The sequence below is a fragment of the Myotis yumanensis genome, unplaced genomic scaffold (genome assembly GCF_028538775.1).
Source record: "Myotis yumanensis isolate MYYU_CA2020_CCGP unplaced genomic scaffold, mMyoYum1.0.hap1 SCAF_18, whole genome shotgun sequence".
Taxonomy (NCBI): domain Eukaryota; kingdom Metazoa; phylum Chordata; class Mammalia; order Chiroptera; family Vespertilionidae; genus Myotis; species Myotis yumanensis.
Window position 1 is genome coordinate 26,913,033 of NW_027223769.1, and position 22,823 is coordinate 26,935,855.

General features: G+C 37.9%; 1 protein-coding gene across 1 annotated transcript in view; it reads right to left on the reverse strand.

Annotated features, from left to right (window-relative positions):
- Nucleotides 1-22,823, reverse strand: part of SNTB2 (syntrophin beta 2) — a 70,461-nt gene that overhangs the window by 36,345 nt on the left and 11,293 nt on the right. The window contains exon 2 of the mRNA XM_070398019.1: nt 4,930-5,143. Coding sequence (XP_070254120.1) covers nt 4,930-5,143 — 214 coding nt within the window. The remainder of the gene's footprint in view (nt 1-4,929; nt 5,144-22,823) is intronic.

Consider the following 22,823-nt stretch of genomic DNA (forward strand, 5'->3'; position numbering starts at 1 on the left):
CCCTAATATACAGTGCCTTTTATAGAGCAGAAGTTTTTAATTTTAATAAAGGTCAACTTATAAAATTTTTCTTTTATGTACTGTGAGTTTGGTGTTGTATCTAAGAAGTCATCAGGAACCTTTAAAAGGAATTTTTTTAAAAAGCACAATCCTAGACGCTCATGTTGAAAAGAAGAGAAGCACTACAAAATTTTGGAAATTGGCAAGCAGACAAAGGAGTTAAATGATGTATCAGACCTAAAAAAAGTGGGGAGAGCCAACTCCCAGCCAATCCATGGTGTCGAATCCCCAAGAGGCTGAGGAGTTGGAGGCACCAGGTACCTCTGACCGTAGGAGTAAAGCACACAGGTAAAATAAAGGGTCTGGCTGAAAGCCTGTGTCAGCGTTCCCCACACCCAGAGGCCAGTGACTACCCCACCCTCAAACAGCAAAAGATTCAAACCCACACTCATCTCACCTAACTGGGTGGAAGAGCTGGTGATGTCCGTAACTCAGATCCTCTACCTCGATGATTGCTTTATAAAGGGGCTAATTATTCCTACCTGCTGCTTTGGCACTCCCTGTAACCAGCTTACCATCCTTAGACACATGCTAAAAGTTCAGTCCTAAAACCATGACAAGAAATTTCTTTCACTCCTCCTCCTGGCCTACTTAGCACTACAGATAGGAATCAGTTCATCCTTCTCTGGGTACAAAACGTTCACCTTCTGAAAAGGCCTTTTCACCTCATACAGTTCCTGACAGTCTCTCAGACACATCTCCTCCAACAGCCTCTGAACTCTGAACATCCTAACATCAAACACCCTAGTTATTAATAACTGGAGAAATGGAAAGTAAGTCTATTATAAAATAAAATTAAGCTTGATTAACAAAGTCCAGTAGGCTGGAAAAAGGTGAAAATAGGCAATAAATTAGTTTTTAGGGCAGGATCACTGATATTTCATGAAAAGAGAAATTCTGCGGTGTTTTTTAAAAAGGGATTGTGAAATAGCAAATTAAATGAGAAGAAACAGAAAAGAAACTCCAAAATTCTGATGGTTCTAGGATCCAGAAGAATCTGCCTTTGAAGAGGAAGCTCCCCTACACCTGACAATGGGGACAACGGATTTCCTAAAGCCTGTTGCTGTTTTAAAAGAAAAATTCATATGAAAACTCTCCTAACAAAAACTTGGAGGCAGTCTGCCAGTAATTGTTTGGGTCCACAGGAGAGAGGAGGAAACAGCTACAGTGTGAACAGTTTTGGCTTCTAGTCAAACCACTGAGGATTTCCTGAGAAATGCAATTCCATTCTGATCATATGAATCAAATCAATATCTAGATACACGGAAGCATAGGATTCTATAAGTCTAGCCTGCTTATTTCTTCTGTTTAGTAAAGTCTCTGATATAACTTATGTGCTCAATTTAGTAGTAATTATATTGTTTTATGTGTCATAAAACCAAAATTTACCTTTTACATGGAAAACAGCCAATGTGAAGATGAACAAGACATTGTGAACCAACTCTAAGGAAACAGATGTACATTTCCGAAAAGCAGTGTTTAAGAACACCTTGTCCTTGCTAAACTCCACACTGCCCACATGGCTGTTTGCTAAGGAATGGGCTCACGTTCTCTCCCTGAACGTCATCATTATTTATTTAGCTTTCACTTTCCAGAATTAACTGTTTATAACTATCAGAAGCATCTAGTGAGGTCTTGAGAAATCAAGGTGGAGAAGAGAATACACTTCCTCCTCCTTATGTACTCATTCTGACGGTCAGCACTTTTTTTCCCAGCTCTGGATAGTGAATATGAAACTAAATAAAAGTAGTAAAACGGAAGAAAAGGATGCTTCCCTCTTGTGTCAAATACCTTTTTCATTTAGAAGGTAAAAGATGAACCACAAAGACATTCCTACACACCCACCAAATAGTTAATACTGAAAAGAGTGCCATCACCGATGCTGGCAAGGACAAGCAGCAACAGAAACTCCTACACTGGTGGTGGGATTGTAAAATGGCACAACCGCTTTGGGGAAAAGTCTGGCAGTTTTTTAAAAAACTAAACATATACCTACCCCATGACCCAGCAATTCCACTTCTAAGAATTTACCCAAGAGAAATGAAAGTGTATGCCCACAATAAAAGTTACAGAAAAATATTCACAATAGCGCTGGCTGGTTTGCTCAATGGTTAGAGTGTCAGCCCACAGACCAAAGGGTCTCTCTCTCTCTCTCTCTCCCTCCTCCCTCCTTTCCACTCTCTCTAGAAATCAATGGAAAAAATATCCTCGGGTGAGGATTAAAAAAAAAAAATTCACGATAACTTCATTAATATCAGCTCCAAACTGGAAATAGCGCAGGTATCCATCAATACAAAAATAAAGTGTGATACATTCATACAACACAATACTACTCAGCAACAGAGAGAAAAAACTATTAATATATGCAACAAGATGGACGAGTCTCAAAAACCTTATGACGAGCAAAAGAATTTTATCACACAAGAATACACTTATATAAAATTGTAGGACAGAACTAATCTCATGCTAGAAAATCAGAACAGTAGTTGCCTTGGGAGGTGGGAGAGAGAATTGACTGAGAAGGGGCACAAGAAAACTTTCCAGGATGATGGTAATGTTCTGTATCTTCATAGGCTTGCCTTATATAATCGTATGCATTTGTCAAAACGTAAGATTTATGCATTTTATTGTATGTAAATATTGGCCCAAAAGGGGAAAAAAACTATAAAAAACACTGAACTCTAGTTATTTATATACATGCTTAAGTATTTAGAGGAAAATATATTAATGTCAGCAATTCACTCTAAAATGCATTTTATAAAAACTGTGATAAGCCCTAACCGGTTTGGCTCAGTGGATAGAGCATCAGCCTGCAGACTGAAAAGTCTCAGGTTCGATTCCGGTCAAGGGCATGTACCTTGGTTGTGGGCACATCCCCAGTAGAAGGTGTGCAGGAGGCAGCTGGATCGATGTTTCTCTCTCATCAATGTTTCTAACTCTCTCTCTCTCTCCCTTTCACTCTGTAAAAAATCAATAAAATGTATTTTTTAAAAAAAAACTGTGATAAAGCATAGGGTAAAATGTTAATGGCAGAATCTAAGTGGTGGAAAAATGGGCATTGACTATAAAATCCTTTCAACTTTGCTACGTGTTGAAGGATTTTCATAATATAATACTAGGGGGAAGTGAAGAATGATGGGATGATGAGAAACCACATGCCTACTTACGGCTTAAAAACAGATTCCAAAGTATTTTCCAGATTAGGGAACATCTAAGCCTATTTCTTGCTCAGAGTTTTACAAAAGACTATGGAAGATAAAGATTTTCAAACAGAAACACAGTCATCTAAATAAAGCTGCAATTTGACAAGTGTCTTGTTGACAGATGTCCTGATGAAACTTATTTTTGCTGTTCCTACATAAATTGTGATTTTTTGCATGGTTTTAAATGTTGCAGCGGTGTTACCTGCCATGACACTTCCTTTGACCAAGTGGAGATAAATTTAAGGATCAAAAGTTAATTTTATAGATATTATCTTATAGATATTATCTTATTTATCATTGAAGTAGTTCTAAAGAATATAGTTGAGCAGGTATTAGTCCATTTTATAAACAGAAAAATACAAACAGGAGGACAGAGAAATTAAGGGACTTATTTAAAGGGTCCCGGGTTCAATCCAAGGGCTCATGACTGGGTTATGGGCTCGATCCCCAGTAGGGGGCGTGCAGGAGGCAGACAATCAATGATTCTCTCTCATCATTGATGTTTCTATCTCTCCCTCTCCCTTTCTCTCTGAAATAAATAAAAAAGCAACAAAAACAATACAAATATGTCAGAATATAATTTTAAAAGTGTGTAGACATTTTAAATACTTTTTACAGCTACTATTTTTAAAGAATCTACTATGTGCTTGACTCTATGCAAAGGGCTTCATATTTAATCTTCACAATGAGTTATTATGTTTTTGGGTGTGTTTTTGAACAGAGGAAGATATGGCAGTTTATGGAGATGAAGGGACTTGCTCAGACCCTTCCTTTGAGCAGGTACCTAGGTGGGATTCAAATCAAGGTCTGATTGCAGAGCTCAGTTCGTTAGGGCATACCATACCACATGTTACAGAGCAGGAGCTTTAATGTCCCTGTGGTCTAAAATGCCCAAGAAAGTCACTCAGCTACTTGCTGTCTTCTATGATCTATTCCATCTGATCAGGTACCTGGCCCTGCATTCAGACCGGAGGAGATCATAAAAGTGAAAGCTCATAATAAAAAGTTTATCCTTAACTATGTCTTTGGACAAGTTTATCCCCCACCACCCTCCCTAATCCCTAACCTAACACTAGGTTTACCAGTACCACTTCATGGAGTTAATGAAGACAAACTCATAGAAACCAAATGTTTATAGAACTAGGAGGGACATTAGAAATTATCCAATCCAACTCTCCCATTTTACAAACAAGGAAACTAAGGTCAAGAGAAGCTAACTTGCCAGGGTCACATTATTAGTTGATAGGTCTATAATGCAGATCTCTGACTCTTTACACACCCACAGTGTAAGGAACTTACATCTAAACAAACATTAAAAAAATCACTTTAGTAAAATTATTTCAATTACAAAGTAACGTTCATAGTGAAAAAAGTAATACTAACATTCCAGAAAGGTATAAAACGAAGACCACAAGTCCCTTCTTTCCTTCCAATCCCATTTCACTCCCCAGGAGAATCCACCATTAAGCTTCTTGTCTGTTTGCCCCCAAATTTTCTATATATGTACTGTACACATATGTATGAAGTAATTTAAATATGGAATGCCAAAAACTATTTTCTTATCTCAGACTGATGTTTCCCTCTGTGAAATTTAGTCAGTCATGTTACTGCAAAATGATATTGCAACATGTCTTTAAGTACAACGTTCTGCTTAGGTACAGCTCACCTGTTCTCCAGATCTGGCATGCTTAGGTTTCTAGCAGCAAAGCACATTTTGAGAGGAATGACCTTCCTGTCCTTGGTGCTGTTCTGGTGTTTTGGAGAACCAGAGTCTTCACTGCCACTAAAGCTTGGTGATTGGGGAGCTGCACCTTCCCATGGCAGATCTGATACTAATGATGGCTTCTTGATATATGGCGTTACTTCTCGGATGAATTTGACTGTGAACAAAAATCAAAGAAGGAGGTTAGTATTTTTGCTTCCTATTAAAAATGACAACTAAAATGCACACATTCATGCAGTATCTAGCATAAAGTAAAAAACAAAGCCAAAAACATTAATTTAAAGAGCCAGCACACAGAATCTTAGTATTGGAGGGTCCCTTAAGGGCATGTAATACAAATGAAATAGCATTACTCTATTTTAAAAACTTTAACTTCTGAGCTTATGTATGTATTGTTCTGTCTTCTTAGGACACTCCTTCCCCCCTTGGTCTGCCTGATCAACTCTACTCAAGAGTCACCTCTTCAGCAGCATTTTCTGTCTCCTCTCTCCAGGGTATGACCATTACACCTCTACAACAACATCCTTTTAGAACCCTGGGTTGTAATCCTTTGCTTAAACTTCTGTTCCCCTGCTGGCTGTTGAATTCCCCAAGCAGGGATTATGATTTATTCAATCTTGGCATCCAACGTCTAGAACAGTGTCTGTTCAGCAAATGTTTCAACAAATGAGTGAAGAAACAAATGAATAATTAAATTCTTAAATTGTCTTGGGAGTTGACCAGCCATGAATGAATCTCCTGGTGATAGATTCAGTACCTCCTGAGACAGCGCCACCTACATGTAGATGAGTCAATATTTAGAAACATCTTGAAACTTTCACTGTTTACTGAAGCCATATAGAGCAATCTCTTCCACATGAGAGAACACCTTCAACTATCTGAAGAATGAGATGATTCCTCGCTCTCTTCACTGGACTAAGCTAAGTATCTCTAGTTCAATTTGATTCAATTCAATCAACATTCTTAGCTACCTACTAAGTGTCAAGCATTAGGCGAGGCCCTGAGAAACAAGAACAAATGAGGCATGGACCCTGCCCTCAAGGAATGACCAGTCTACTAAGGAAGACAACTGTGTAAACAGATCATTACAATTTTGAAAACAAGTACAAAAATAAGCATATTCAAGGTAAGGTATTTCCATTAATGGTAGCCCCAAATTAAAATATAGCTTTTAATAGACGGGAAACTTTTTTCTTTTAAGTTCAATTTTAGGAACCATATAAAATACTAGAGGCCCAGTACACTGAAAGGAAATTAATTAGAAGAAATATTTTAATATCGCTATTCGCTCTTTTTCTATAATAGAAGTGTCAATTAAATTCACGATCGACAATGACAGATTGAAACACACGCATGAGATTGGCGCCAGCGAGAGCTTTATATATATATAGATAAACTTGCTTAATTAGACCTGCTTTTTGATTTAGCTAAACTTTTCCCAGCCCAGTGAAGCACCCCAACTTCTCTTTCAGGTAATTGTCAGCAACAGTAAATATCAACACGAAGCAGATTATTATTGTGCATCACACAGGGAGAACAAAGGGTAAAATATTTAACTGCAGCAGTGTTTGACTATATTCTGCACAGTGAGAAAACCTGAAGTCATTTTCAAGGTTCACCATTTCTTACGTCTTTTCAGTTGGGTCAAGTTTCTAAGCTTTCTAAATCTGTTTTCCGGCCAATGAAAAGAAAACAGGATTCCACTGAGTCTCCTATCTACCTACCCCAGGACTTCTGTGAGGATCAAATGAGATGAGGCACAGGGAAAATGCTTCACAGACATTTGGTTAAAGTGTGAAATGTATGCACCTGGTTACAAAGCAGTCATGTTCCTGGGCTGAAGAAACTCCAAAGAGGCTAGTCGCTAGGGAGAGGAAGCCGGGCTTTGTTACGTGACGTCATTACCCGGGGCCCACAATGACCATTTCTGGGCTGGGCTGGGCTGTGGGCTGCATTTTGCACCATGGGGTCTCAGCAGTGTGGGCTGCAATTTGGTGGTGGTGGGGCCTGTGTCCCACTTGGGGGAAGCCGAGTATTGTTTTGTGGGTGCCAGGTCCGCAGTGCCATTTCTCTGTAAGTGGCCAGTGTGCATCACGGCAGCTCCTGTGTTGAGTGTCTGCCCCCTGGTGGTCAGTGCCCATCATAGAGACTGGTTGGACGGTCGGACACTTTGCATATTAGCCTTTTATATATATAGATTTCTTTTACCTCAGTCATGACTGGCAACTACTGTATTTGAGGCATGATGTTCTTGTTTCAAAAAATAGATCAACCAAAGATTATTAAAATCTTAAATAGCACTAAAAATGTAAATAAATAGTTGAACGTAGATGAATCAGTCACCATTACTTCTGCTAACATCAATTATATGTTATATCAATATTTTATCTCCCTTTCAAATTCCAAAGTGGTAGGTCATAAGAGTAGATGATGGGAATTGAAAACTAGAAAGATATGATCATTATCAATGCTTATCAGTATCATAAGAGCTAGCATTAACATTTTATAGCATTAGAAGCCTTATGCTTATGAAACTTTACTAATAAACTACTAAATCTAAAAAATAATCAAATGTATGCATATATGACAAAATTCAACTGTATAAAAGATTTTATAATAAAAAGTCTAGCTTTCAAGCAACACAGTTCCCCCTCCCAGGGTCCAACCATTGTATGGTATTCCAGAGATATACAGTGGGGCCTTGACTTACGAGTTTAATTTGTTCCGAGACTGAGCTCATTAACTCAAATTACTCTATCAACTCAATGCAAAAAATCGGCCGAGAGACAGCTGGTATCTCAAAAAACTCGTTAGTCGGGACACTCGTAAGTCAAGGCCCCACTGTACTAGACGTTCTAAGCATATGTACAACAGACACACACATGTGAATATATGTATACACACACATTTCACATAGCGGCAGTATATTATGCTTACTGTTCTGCACCTTGTATTTTTTACTTAATAATATTGATAATAGTTTTTTATATTAACATTCTACAGTTCATTTTATAGCATGATGTGGTGGTAGAGAGGCGTTTGGGATCATACACACCTGGTTCAAATACTAACTGTGCTTGCCACCTCAGAGCTATGTTACCTCACTTGCCTGTTCTGAGGTCCTCTTCTATAAAACAGGAGTTAACACTACACAAGTAACAATTCCAGGCTTATACTAAACATTCAATAAATAGTGGGTGGCTTTCTTTTCCTTCCCTAAATTACAAAGTTGGAGAAGTTAAAATTTTTAAACAGCAATCAATAGAAGAGGTGAAGTTATTTTCTTATAAGTTACTAGACAAGATCTGCTGAAATTAAGCATAACTCTAGAAAATATAAGAGATCATAAAGGGTCCTTTTTCAATTATGACAACATTTAGATATAGTTTATGTGTGTGTGTGTTTGTGTGTGTGTGTGTGTGTGCGCGCGCGCGTGCGCTTTCTATGCAGTTATAATACATGTATTTCTAGGTGGAGAGAGTTAAAGCTAGCTAGCTGCCTCAGGTCACCAAGCAGATTTTTTCATCCCAGAAAAATGAGCAGGGTTGCAGCCAGTATATCCCTTGAGTGGCTGACTCAGGCATTTCAATGCATGCTTTAGCTTTGTACTTCCAAGGGAGGATTAGATCACAAGAACTTTGGCAGAAATTCCTACAGTTTCCAGTCACTGCCAATGGCAGAGACTTGCCTTTTGAACTATTTAAGGCAGTATACCAACTATTGGGCTACCAATTGAGGGAACTTAAAGACATTCTAAATGACTAATCTTGAATATTATAATGGTTAGGAAAGGATCCTTCATGATCTACTCAGAAGTTCATTCAATCACACAGTATCACTGAACTGATTACCATATATATATATATATATATATATATATATATATATATATATACACACATATATATACACACACACACATACACCAAGTGACTGGAATAACAGGACAGGAATGACCAGTCGCTATGACCTGCACTGCAGCCGGCCAACCAGCCTGATCAGGGGCGGGGCCAGCCGGCCAACCTCCAGCAGCCCCCCGCCCAAGCAGGACCCCACCTGTGCATGAATTCGTGCACTGGGTCTCTAGTATTTAAATAAAACATACATACATACATAGCCTATTGCACGGCTTTTTTCAGAGAGCTATGAGTTTCATTTGAGTTGACGACAATGATACCCACCCCCATCTACCCGGCTATTTATAATGGCTGAAGAACTATGAATAGACATCTATTTCTAATTTGCCTGAGATATGGGAAGATGGAGAGTTAACGGTGCTGTTTTAGTCCTATACTTAGATCTTCCAAGTTGCCACAGTGTTTTAACCTGGATACTTGGATGAATAAGCAAAGCCTCTATACCTCCATGTGAACTCAGAACCCTCAATATATTTCAGAATTATTTCATTTTTCCTGAAAAGGATCATCCTAAAAATGTTTAATTAAACACTGATGTCTGCAGTGTTTTAGGTATAGAAGTTAATTTTCTTTCTTCTATGTACTAACCACTCTTATTAAAAGTGAAGGGGGCTGTCTCCATCCTAAAAGCATTACTGTAGCCCTTTCTATTTAGAGTAACAAAAACGCATATGTGTACTGTACAACTACCTGGAAAGATATCTAGAAGGATTTTTCATCAAAATATCAATAGTGCTCATATATAGGTGTAGGAATGCCTTTTTTTCTTCATGTAGGTCTGTATATCTTCATGTAGTTTGAAATTTTTATGAGTCCATATCATTTATATCAAAAGAAACACTTAAAAAATGAAGAAAACTTATCCCGAAACCTTGCTCAAACTTTAAACATGGAGCCACCTTAAAGTGAAATCTTGCTAGCCTTCAAAAGCTATAATGCACTGGATGGGATCCAGGAGCCAACTGATAATTACGGAATTCCATCCTCTAAAGAACGGGGTTTATGGGAGGGTCTATGTATTTTAATGAGGTACACTGCTATTCTGGTTTGGGACATTAGGCAGCAAATAATTTTAAATAAAAGATTATTCAAAATATACTTCATAGTCAGACATAGGCTATGGCTGTTAATACAAATATTCCAGTAAGTCAATCACCTTCTCTTATGAACACAGCCTCTCACAGAATCATTATTTTCCTCTTTACCCCTAAACTTATCTTTTTATTTTCCTGTCCAGTGACCTTTACTGTGAGTTTAAGTGAAACTAAATGGATTGGACAATGTGGAGAGAATGGTGCCAATTATTTCCCCTGCTTTTGCAAGCAAGTTTGTTTCTAGGTTATCCTTAGGGAGGAAAAGTTGGCTTTTCATTTTGCTCACAAATGAGTTATGTTGACATCACTGTTAAAGTATTCTCCCAAGAGGTTTCTCCTTAACCACATCCCAAGATTCTCAAATCAGGAATCTGATAAATGGCCACTAAAAACATTAGGGAGGAATACTTTCAGAAAAAAGTCCTTTATGTTCTCAACTCGCAGGTGCTTTCAACTCAAGTCTCCTACCACTTGGGGTCTGAGTAGACTGCAGTGTAGGGTTTATCAATGTAAACCCTGAATGTGTTCAGAATCATCCTGGTTTCACTATACCTTTCCATTTTATTTTTATTTTTTTTTAAAGTTTTATTGTTGAAGGTATTAAATGTGTCCCCCTTTTTTTTCTCCCATCATATACCTTTCATTTTTAAAAATATACATATTTTTATTGATTTCAGAGAGGAAGGGAGAGGGAGAGGGATAGAAACATCAATGATGAGAGATATCGATTGGCTGCCTCCTGCACCCCCCCGACTGGGGAGCGAGCCCACAACCCAGGCATGTGCCCCAACCAGGAATAGAACCTGGGACCCTTCAGTCCGCAGGCTGACGCTCTATCCACTAAGCCAAACCAGCTAGAGCTACCTTTCCATTTTAAATTAACATTGCATATTCACCAATCTGTTGAGTTCCTGGTATGTGCCAGGAACTGTTTTAGAAACTTAAGCTAATACATCTGTGAACAAAACATGAAAAAAAAATGTAATTAATAAGTAAATTATATTCCAGAGAAACAAAAACTTATGTTTACATTAAAGCCTGTACATTAATGTTTTAGCAGTTCTTTTTATAAGTGTCCTGGAAACTAGAAACAACCCAAATTTCCTTCAGTGGGTGAATGGATACACTGCAGTATAGCCACAGCATAGAATACTACTTGGCAATAAAAAGGAATGAACTACTGATATACTCAGCAACTTGGATAAATCTCAAAGGCATTATGCTCAGTAAAAACATCCAGTGTCAAAATGTTACATACTGCCCGATCCCATTATTGAAAAGACAAACGATACGATGAACAGATCAGCGGTTGCCAGGGGTTAGGGATGAGGAGGATGTGATGATTACTTGGAGTATGGAACTGTCCTGTATTCTGACTGTGGCGATAGACATAAGAATTTATACATGTGTTAAAATTCACAGAACTGTATGCCATAAAAGCGATGTACTGCATGAAAAAAAATTTTTTTAAGTAAATGATATAGTATTTAGTAGATGTTTAAGTGTTGCAGAAAATGAATGAAAGTAAGAGAAGATGGATCAGGAGTGCTAGGGAATTCTAAATAAGGTGGTTAGGTAAACCTCATAAAGACAACATTTGAATGAAGACTTAAAGGATGTGGGGGAGTTAGTCATGCAGATGTGGGAGATGCACTCCTGACAGAGGGAATACTGTTAGTTAATGCAGTAAGGGAAGCCATTGTGACCAGCGCAGGGTATAGGGGGAAAGACTAGAAAATGGGGTCATAAAGGAAAAGGTGTGGGAGGCAGATGGTGTAGGGCCTTTTAGGTATCCTAAGGACTTTGGCTCTTATTCTGAAATAGGAAGCCATTGGGCAGTTTTAAACAGAGGAGTGACATGATCTAACATGCATTTTAATCATTCTCACTATGTTGAAAATAGGGTGAAAAAGGTTAGGGCAGAAGCCGGAAGATCAACTGGGAGGTTATTAGAGATGAAAGTTAAAGTAGCTGAACCAGGCGATAGGAGAGGAGGTGGTGAGTAGTGGTTAGATTCTCTACTAAAAGAAGACCTACTCAGATATCCTGACAGATTGGATAAGAGGAGGGTAAGAAAAAAGTTGAGGATGATTTTGAGACTTCTGTCCTAAACAACTGGAAAAATAGAGTTGCCATCAACAGGTTTAGGAGGAAAGATCAGTAAGTTAAGATATACATTAGACAATCAAGTCCAGCAGGCAGCCAGATATGAGTCTGCAGTTCAGGAGATAGGTCTGGGCTGGAACTATAAATTTGGGAATTGTTGGCATGCAGTTGATATTTAAAATCAAGAGACTGGGTAAGATCAGTCAGGGTCCCAGCAGGATATGAATGGCACAGGATTAATAAAAGGACAGTTTATAAAGGTGCAGGCAAGAGTTCAGGGAGACCACAGGGGGAAATAGAGTATGATACCCTGTTTCCACACCTAGGCCTAAAGAGATTAGGAGAGGAAGTGGTTACCAGACCCAGAAGGAGAGAGTCCCATAGAGGGCTGACTTGTGAGGAGCAGTGACTTTCAGTCAAATTCAACCAGACTGAAGTGAGCCTGCAGACTGGGAGCTAAGGGGACAAATGCTCCCATCTCACTCTCCTCCCTCTTTCCCTCCAGCATCCTGGGAAGCTTGTTGATATAGTCCATGCAGGTCATCCTCCTGGGAGAGAAAGCAGGTAGAGAAGGAGTGGACCTGGAGGGGCAAATGGAAGACTTTGCAGCACAATCACCAAGGCAGTGAGTATAGATGAGGAAGAGTACATTCTACTATGAAAGGGCTGGGGAGAAGAGAAGGAACAGCAAAAGAGACAGGAGATTTAGACAATCAATCAATAAATAAATAAATAAGTAAATAAATAAATAAATAAATAAATAAATAAATAAAAAGAGAGACAGGAGACCCACGAGAGACAAGTACTCCACAGAAACACTAGCTTAAAATATTACCAAGTTTACGCAAACTGAAAAAGCCCTGCTTTGATCTTACTAACCCTGAGTTAGTTCCTTCCTCTTCAATTCACTCCTATAGAAGAAAAAGTGTATGCTACTGTTTCTGTTTTCTCCTGCTGCTCCTTAACTCTTCTGAATGAAACTGAATTCTAAAGAGTCACTGACGTTTTCTTACCCAATCCAAAGGCCCTTTCTCAATCCTTAGGTATGTATGTATGTATGTATGTATGTATGTATTTTTAATCCTAACCTGAGGATATGCTTAGTGATTTTTTTTAAGACAGAGGGAGGGAGGGTGGGAAGGAGGGAGGGACAACTACCATTTTACCTTCTGTTGGCCTCATCTTTTGCTCTCACATAATTAAACTGACAAATACTGAAAAGAAAATGAAGATAAATACAAAAATTCCCAATTCCACTACATTTCCTTCCAGACTTTTTAGTCCTTTCTTTAGAAACATACATCTTTCCATGTTACACAAACTCATCATAAGCATCTATATATAAAAGCCTAAACGACTGTTACGGCAGAACAACCAGAACGACCAGTTGTTATGATGTGCACTGACCACCAGAGGGCAGACACTCAACGCAGGAGCTGCCCCCTGGTGGTCAGTGCGCTCCCACAGGGGGAGCGCTGCTCAGCCAGAAGCCGGCTCATGGTTGGCGAGTGCAGTGGCAGTAGCGGGAGCCTCTCTTGCTTCTGCAGCAGTGCTAAGGAGCAGCGAGCCAAAAAGGAGCAGCAAGCCAAACAGGAGCAGCAAGCAGGCGGGTGGTTAAGGAGCGAGGAGTCCCGGACTGTGAGAGGGTGCAAGCCAGGCTGAGGGGACCCCCCTCCCCACTGCCAGTGCACAAATTTTGTGCACCGGGCCTCTAGTTATTTAAAAAGATCTAGACAGCATTCTATTATGTGTTTACCATTATTTATTTAGGCACCCCCTAATTATTGGGCACTTACTTTAAGTAATATGATAATGGAAAAAAAGATTTTTTTTTTTTTTGGTGAGAAACTACTGGATTCAAGGAATATTTATGGTTCATGATAAATACTGCAAGTTCTTAAAAGGACTGTGCCATTTTATGTTTCCACCAGAGTGTATAAGCATGTTCATGTCAGTACACTTGCCAACAGCAAGTAATCTTATTTAAAACAATCTTTGCTACTTTAATGGGTGAAAAATGGTATGTATATAAGCCCACCCAATCTTGATCTCCTGCCTCAACAAATGCAGGATATTATTATTATCTTTTCTTTAAAAGCAGGAAATCCTTGTCTCTTTATACATTTTTTTGTCTTAAGACATGAGAGGAGGGATTTGTAAAGTTATAACAGTGAGGAGTTACAGGAGAATCACCAGCACCTCAGATCTAACAAAAATGTTGAGTTATAGTTCTCTGAATTTGCTGTACCAGCATTTCCAAAGTCATACTTAATTTCCCATTTCTGCCTCATCCTTTAACTCTGTGAAGTTAGCTTCTTTCTTCTTGTTAGTCATCAGGAGGAAAACAAATCCCGAGCAAGAAAACCAAGCATGTCCTCAGAAGCAGGACCTGTGTTTATAGATATGATTTCAACATTTTTGGGTTTAAGAAAACAAGACAAAACAGCTGTGGTCTGTGTTGGTTCTGGGATTTTCAATTCACTTTATTACCCATCGTTCCTTCTCCATTTCAATCCAAGGCCCATTCAAGTCAATAAAAGTAGGAGTTATATATCCTTTTTGAGGATCTCAAATTACTATTAGGATGACAAGGAGAACTTGTTTCCTTTTAAGCTTCTGAGCTATAGTGGAACAGGTCTAAATATACCAGAAATTAGGTAGTTCTAAATTTGTTCCCAGCAGTTAAAATTTTAGTATTTTAAAATTATGGCTTTTTACAATAAATTTATGTAAATTGGCAAAAAGATATGTTTTAGGCCTCAATCAAATTCTAACACAGATATCTATTACTTTTATACAAATATTAGTTTTTACACTTTTATATATATAAAAATAGAACAAGCTAGATTGAAACAATTTTGGTCTTGGGACTGTTTACTATATAATTTCTCCTTGGTAGTCTTCTTTAAGTACTAATCTTACATGGTAAAACTAGTTATGGGTCATTTATAGAGTAAATATTTTAAAAATGAATTTAAAAAGAGTTTCTCTTTTGAATGTTTCTTCAAACTGCTAAAGTATATGCAAGATTTTCAACTTTTTTATTTAAAAAGTTTTTGCAAAAAGTTTTAAACATCTTAGGTTTGCATTTTTAAGTGTTTTTATAAGGAACACAACTACCAGCAAATTTCCCTGCGGAAATTTCCGTACCTTAAGTATGTGTATTTATAAGCCTTTATCGAACTAATAATACCAAAAGTGGGAGATGCTGCATCTGAAAAATTACTTTGAATTACATAGTTTTCTTTTCCTTTTGGTGTTGAGGTTTATATTATTTTTCTATGCCATATCTGTTTTTATGAGTCAATTCCATTTACTAGTATTTCTCTCTCCCAGAAAGTATTGCTTAATGTGAAACAATGTTCCTTCTGCTCACTTCAAAACACAAAGCAGAGAAGACTGTTGACAACAGTAGAAAGGTCTTGACCACTTATAGGAAGAAAAAAATAGAAAGACAAGACTTTAATTTCATTTTCACTACAGCAGAGGCAATGAGAAAGGCAATTTGCACAAGAAGAAACAGGCTGGCTAGGAATAATTTATATTGTTTCTTTGTCTCTGCTGAAATATTAAAGTAAAGACTAGTTTTTTTTGGGGGGGAAAAAACCCTACTGGAGTTTTTAAATCATCATAAAAGGACTAGTAATGATGAAACCAAGGATATCAGAGTTGCTAAATGATAAAATCAAGTTCTGTTACATTTAAAAAATTATATATAGTTAGTATGTTCATAAAGTGCTCAAGAAAATATGACAATTGCTCATAATAGTTATATTTGTATTGGGATTTCTATTTTTGAAGTTAACTTTCTATAATGTTTGAACTTTTTAATAATAAGCATATATTCTATAATAAGTAATATTAAAGTTAATTTTTAAATATATGCCATAAAATAATAAAGAAAAATGGATTAGCCCAGCTAGCATGGCTCAGTGGTTGAGCATTGACCTATGAACCAGGAAGTCATGGTTCGATTCCTGGTCAGGGTACATGCCTGGGTTTGCAGGCTCGTTCCCCAGTGTGGGGTGTGCAGGAGGCAGCCGATCAATGATTTTCTCTCATCATTGATCTCTCTCTCTCTCTCTCTCTCTCTGTCTCTCTCTCTCTCTGTCTCCTTCCCTCCCTCCCTCTCTCCCTCTCCTTCCTTCCCTCCCTCCCTCCCTTCCTCTCTTCCTAAACATTTTTGAAAGTTGATAATAGTTCTAGATTAAGAGTTTTTGCAAATATTTGGATAAAGGGACCTTGTTCAACACCATTATGTTTGCCTTTTGACTAAGTGGGATATGGTCACTCTCTCCATATACTGAAGATTATCACATAAATTACATATGTAGGATCTTTGTTTTTCTTTTTCAGCTAAATTTGCTATCAGAACAATCTGTCATTTAAAAAAACAATTCTTAATAAACTATTATCAACTTAAACACATGGCTTAAATATGAGCAGTTTTTTAAAAAAAATATTTTATTGATTTTTTTCAGAGAGGAAGAAGGGAGAGGGATAGAGAGTTAGAAACATCGATTCAGCTGCCTCCTGCACACTCCCTCCTGGGGATGTGCCTGCAACCACGGTACATGCCCTTGACCGGAATCGAACCTGGGACCCTTCAGTCAGCAGGCCGACGCTCTATCCACTGAGCCAAACCCGCCAGGGCAAATATGAGCAGTCAGTGACATAAAAATTTAATCTCATTATGAGGAGTCAGTAATGGGTTAGAACATTCTTCTGTAAGTAAAGAAAATTCTTGCCTCACCAACCCAGTGTGTAGGCTTTTGTCAATTCTTAACATAAGTGATAGGAAACAATTTTTTTTACTCTTAAAAACCATATGTCCCCCTTTTCAACAACAAAGAACTCTCTCCTGTGTGCAAAGTATATGGGATATTTAAAATGTTTGATATATAAGATTTTGTCCTCAAGTTGTCCAGTTAAGAAGGAAAAGGAAGCCCGGCCAGTGTGGCTCAGTAGTTGAGTGTCGACCTAGGAACCAGTAAGGAGGCCACGACTGATTCAATTCCCGGTCAGTGCCCATGCCCTGGTTGCTTGAGAGCTGAATACCCAGTAGGGGGTGTGCAAGAGGCAGCTGATTGATGATTCTCTCTCATCATTGATGTTTCTATCTCTCTCTTCCTCTCCCTTCCTCTCTGAAATCAAGAAAAATATACTTTTAAAAAAGAAGAAAAAGGAAGACATGTACCCAGCAAAAAAAAGACCAATTTATAAAGTAAAAATTACTAAAGGCAAAATGTAATAAATGTTGCAAGAGAAGTATAAATAAAATATTACACATAACTGTATATAACAACAGTAAACAAAATGAAATAACAAAAAAATACTAAAAGTAATGTTTTTCACTAGACAAAAAAACCCCTAAACATAAAAATAAATAAAACCTAAAACTCTAGTAGTTTAAGCACAAGGAAGTCCTTGGCCATATTTTTGTTGCTAAGTGGGTATGTCCTGGACTGGCTGGATACACCGGATGGTTTATTTTGGATCCGCACCCCAAATGATAAAACTACAGACGGAAACACAATATTAACCAAGCACAATAGCTGTTCTAGGGGTCAGCAAGCACTCCATCCTGAACACCCAGTCACAGAGTCACCACTGGGGAATGAGAATGCCATCAAGTTTCCATATCTTTAAACACTTTGTAATTTTTTTAAAATCTTACAAAAGAACTGCTCTTAGTAACTGCCAAGCTTTTGTTGTCATTAGGGATTTTCTGACCAAACTGATAGAATTAACTGGGTTCAGGAAGAGGAGAAAAAACAAAGATGGGTTCGTGTTCTTTCCCTCCTCATGCTTATATAACACATGACTAAGGAGTTCAGGAGTAGTGGGTGAGAATTGTCAAAGTTCATAGAAATCAACTACTGAATGCTAAGCTATTGTGAAATACGTTGCTCAACCCACCTCAATAACTGTATTCACTGATAATTGGTTTTATTAATTTTTTAATCCTCACCTAAGGATATGTTTTTATTGATTTTAGAGAAAGAGAGAAACATCGATGTGAGAGAGAAACATCAACTGGGTCTCCATATGTGCCCCAACTAGGGATCAAAATTCCCAACCTGGGTATGTGCCCTGACCGGGAATCAAACCCACAACCTTTTGGTGTATGGGACGATGCTCCAGCCAAATGAGCTACCTGACCAGGGCGTATTAATTTTTTAAATTAAAATGTAATGAAATTAAAAGTGGAACAATTTGAGCATCAATATAAGTAATAGTGGTATGGAATTATAACCTAAAAAACAAGTAAATATCCATGAGGCCATACTGACAAAAATAAAGACTTAAACAAATAAATGGGGGAGAAGGGACATCTCTTATAGGAGAATTCCAATTAATAAATGTCAAAGGGATGAGAGAAATAGAAAATAATCATTAGAACACTACAGTAATAATTGTTGTGAGCCCCACTGATGAATGTTAAAATTAGTGAAAAGTTTAAAGAGTAATAGAATATTTGCAGTCTCAACAAAATAAGAGACAAATCCAAATTGGTAAACATCCTACAAAATGATGTAGATGATCCAAAATTGACCACCACAATAAGGTTATTAGTTAACACATCCAACACCTCACATAATTACAATATTTTGTCTGTGATGAGAACATTTACTAGTAAGATCTACTCTCTTAGTAACTTCCAAGTGTATTCTGTAGTGTTGTTAACTACAATTACCATGCTGAATATTAAATCCCCAGAACTTATTCATCTTACAACTGGAAGTTTGTATTCTTTGACCACTGTCTTCTCATTTCCCCCACCCACTTTTACTTTATTCTTAATGAGCAAGAGTAATATGAGGTGTTGGAATAATGACAAAACCAAAGAACATTGTCATTCTAGAGGTATCTACAGTTAATTCAAAAATTCCATGACAAATATTCTGGTCAAAATATATTAAGGCAATATTATAAAGCAGCTTTGGATATGTGAAAATTTGTCCTTGAGATTGACGGCCAATTTGTGTTAATATTAGCTTCCTATAATCAGTAAGAGTGCTTATCTTGAGATTATATTTATCTTCATGCATTCTAAATCCTCCAGTCTCCTGGAGATTATTCTAGGAAAGGAGAAAGATTCACCAGTGTAGTTAGTACACATGAATTACAAAGCTACACTCAAGAGAGCCTAAGTAAATGACAAAATTTAGAGAAGGTTAAAAAAAATAGCTATTAATTTCAAGTGTATTATGTTCTATTTCTCCCCGCCCCACCACACAAACCCATCCAGAGTGACCTATGTGCAAACACTAATCTAAAAATAGATAATGTATAGAATTTTAGAGCTAGAGAAGAGCTTAGTGATAATTCAGTACAACCTACTAATTTTTAAAATGTTAAACTGAAACTCTAAGAAAAATGAGGCTCAAAGAAATTAGAAAACTTCTTCTAAGTCACAGTCTGTGGCAAAGCCTTGGCTAAAAACCCATGTCATCTTTTCTTGAATACATTCTGCCTCACCACCTCAACCAATCATCTCCCTTTTCTTGAAAGACGTAGCATTGAGAACTTGTTGCATGCAAGTAAACTAAACAAAATATATAAAATACCCGCCCCCCCCCATCCCCTGCCCGCCACTGCCCCGCCAAAAAAAGACAAGCAGACAAGGTGGAAATGAGTGAGTCTGGATGGGGTTATAGCACAGAGGCAAGGAGGAACATGAAACATTCAGAGAAATGTAAGTACTGGCAGTTAGCAAAGGCTAGAGTGTAGGATTCAAGGTGAAAAGCAGTGATCTGCTGTTGAAATGTCGTTGATATTTAGTTAAGTGTTATCAGACACTGGAAAAGACAGTCTTGGCTATTATGGATTATTTCTCCTTAAGGAGCTACCAAGGTAAGTCTACAAAAGGAAACAAGTACCCTAAAAAATATAAAAGACTCTTCCCTTAAAGCAGAGCTTGAGATCACTACTAACACTACTAAAACACAGATCAAAAACTTCATAATAGATACACGTATACTTTTATTTCTTTATTTCATATTTATATTTTAAAGATAACTTTTATTTATCTTTTTTGTTGCTGTTAGCCTCACCCAAGGATATTTTTTTTCATTGATTTTTAGACAGAGTGGAAGGGAGGAGAGAGAGAGGAAGGGGAGAGAGAGAGAGAGGAAGGGAGAGAGAGAGAGAGAGAGAGAGAGAGAGAGAGAGAGAGAGAGAGAGAGAGAAACACATTGCTGTGAGACACATCAGTGTTCCAGAGTCCTGAAAATCAGTTATTTGGAGTTTGAACATCACTTGCTAGTAGTTTCCATCTCTGCCTTTGGACATGCCATTCCCCTCACAGAGAACACCTCCAACTTCAGGACCTCCCACCTCCATTCCCTGTCTGCCCTTCTTCCACCTGAGCCAAAACACATTCCTAACATTATATGCTCTTTTATTCCAAGATCTCTCCTTATAATGTAGAAAATAATTTGGATTGATTTATATAGTTTATTAACATTTATAAACTCATTCTGGGTACTTACAAGTACACAGAGTGTCTAGCAGAGTGTGGGTACTCAATATAGTTGATTAACCAGCTATCTATTTGTGCCCAGAATGAAAAATCAGAAACAAAAAGCCTGGGAGACATTAACGAGAACCTCCGGACAGACAAAACAACACAGAATCCAGAGCACAAGTTCCTGTGCATTAAGCCGATCATAATAGTAAATTAAATACTGCTGGTCTTTAGAACGTGCTAGTTTCTTAACCTAAACTGACCTATCAGAGAAGCAATCTGTTATCATGGTAAATACAAAGAGCTGTGAAGTCTGATAAATCTGAGTAACTACTTTGCCTTTACATCCGAGTGCTGTCACCTTGGGTGAATTATTTAATCTCTCCAGGCCTCAATTTCTTCATATTTAAAATAGGCGTGATGTTACCTGCCACACAGGTGATAATCGAGATAATACATGTAAAGCTCTGCAGCAATGTCATTATTTCTATTGCTTTAATTTTTTAAATTTATAATTTAGCTACAAAAATATTTTAAGCTCTACAGCTTCAGTATCTACATTGTTGTAGTGGACATAAGTCTGCCTAGCCACCACCCCATTCCACATTTATTTCATATTGTGGTGAGCCTGCCAATTTCAACATACCAGGAATGGACACGTGACCCAGGCCTAGATCATAGTCTCCCTCATCTTGGGAATAATGACAGGTCCAAGGGGCAGACAAAGCAGAGCTACTCAGAGTCCTTCCCAGAGACTGATAGGTGGGTATGAGAAGAGTTCTCTTTTTTAATAGGGTTACTAAGTTAGGGCCCTATATTCCCAGAACTGCCGGCACCATCTTAGCTGACTACACAGAATTAGACTCCACAGCAGGAGGTGTTGCAGCCAAGATAATTTGAGCCTTTGGATCCCTCTGGACCTAAACCTAGATCCAGCCCCACTCTGAGAAGTTATATGAGGCAATACATTCCACTTCCGCTTGGTTTGGTTTGGGTGTCTGCAACCAAAATAATTCTTACTAAAAAAATTGTGGATGTCTATTTTGATAGACAATGCTTCTTCTCTATCCCAATCTAATTTCAAGGCCTACCTGTGAGCTCTCCATATTTATGTTGTTCTAGTTATAAAATGATAATCATAATGCATACTTGCAAAGTTGCTTGAAATTCATATAAATGTGATGTTCAAAATGTACTAAAATAAATGCTGGGAATAACTTTGGAGTGTCAAGAGTTTTTGAAAAGTTCTAGCTCAGCTGTATCCAAGCTAATTTATTCTTCTTGCTTTCCTTTTACAGATGTCTATAAAGTTTCTATATGTCTTAATAAGGTAGTTTCTCATTTAATCTCTAATTCTGTCTCCTGATGTTGTAAGAACATCATAGTGGACATGTGCTGTTCAGGTCTGCCTAGCATCCATTCCTCTCCTTCTGGTAACATTACCGTGATTACCCTTTGAGAAAGCCCCACTGTCAGTCCATCTAGAACCAGGAGAGGTTGCCCTGTTCCCTGGCTCCAAGGTGAGTACCTGATATAAGCCTGGCCAATCTTAACATCCTATAGCCCTTCCCACATGATTGGAACATAGATGAGTGAGGTCCAGATTTCTGGCAGAATGACCGGGGAAGATATTACAAAGACATTAGTTTTGTTCATATTAATTTATGGGTTTAATAAAATTTTAATAAAAATCCCAAAGGATTTTTTCAAAGAATGATAAAATCATTCCAAACCTTATCTGGAGAAATAAGTAACTATACCCGCCTGTTATTTTTCAGATTTTTATTGAGTAGTCCACTTGAGTTGTCACATGTTAAATGTTATAGGTACAATAAAGTGTGGTATGTTACAAAATACTCAAATAGAATACAATAGAAAATCGAGAATGAGATCACAGAATATAAAAAAAATTAAGTATATAAAAACACACAATACATTTCAAATCAATAAGGCAAGGTCAGGGCATTCCTCCAGTGGCAGACAGGTAGCATGTGTACCTTGCCCACGGCACGATCACTGCAGACATCACTGACTAGCAAGCTTTCCTGCCGAACACAGGCATGGCTTTCAATCTCTCCCCACATGGCATGCCAGGCAGCCCCACCAATCTCACAGACAGTGCCTCAAGAGGATTAAGATTATTTGACAGGGGGACAGGAGGGAGGGGAGCAAGAGATCAACCGAAGGACTTGTATGCATCCATATAACCATAACTAATGGACATAAGACACTGGGGGGTAAGGGAGGGCA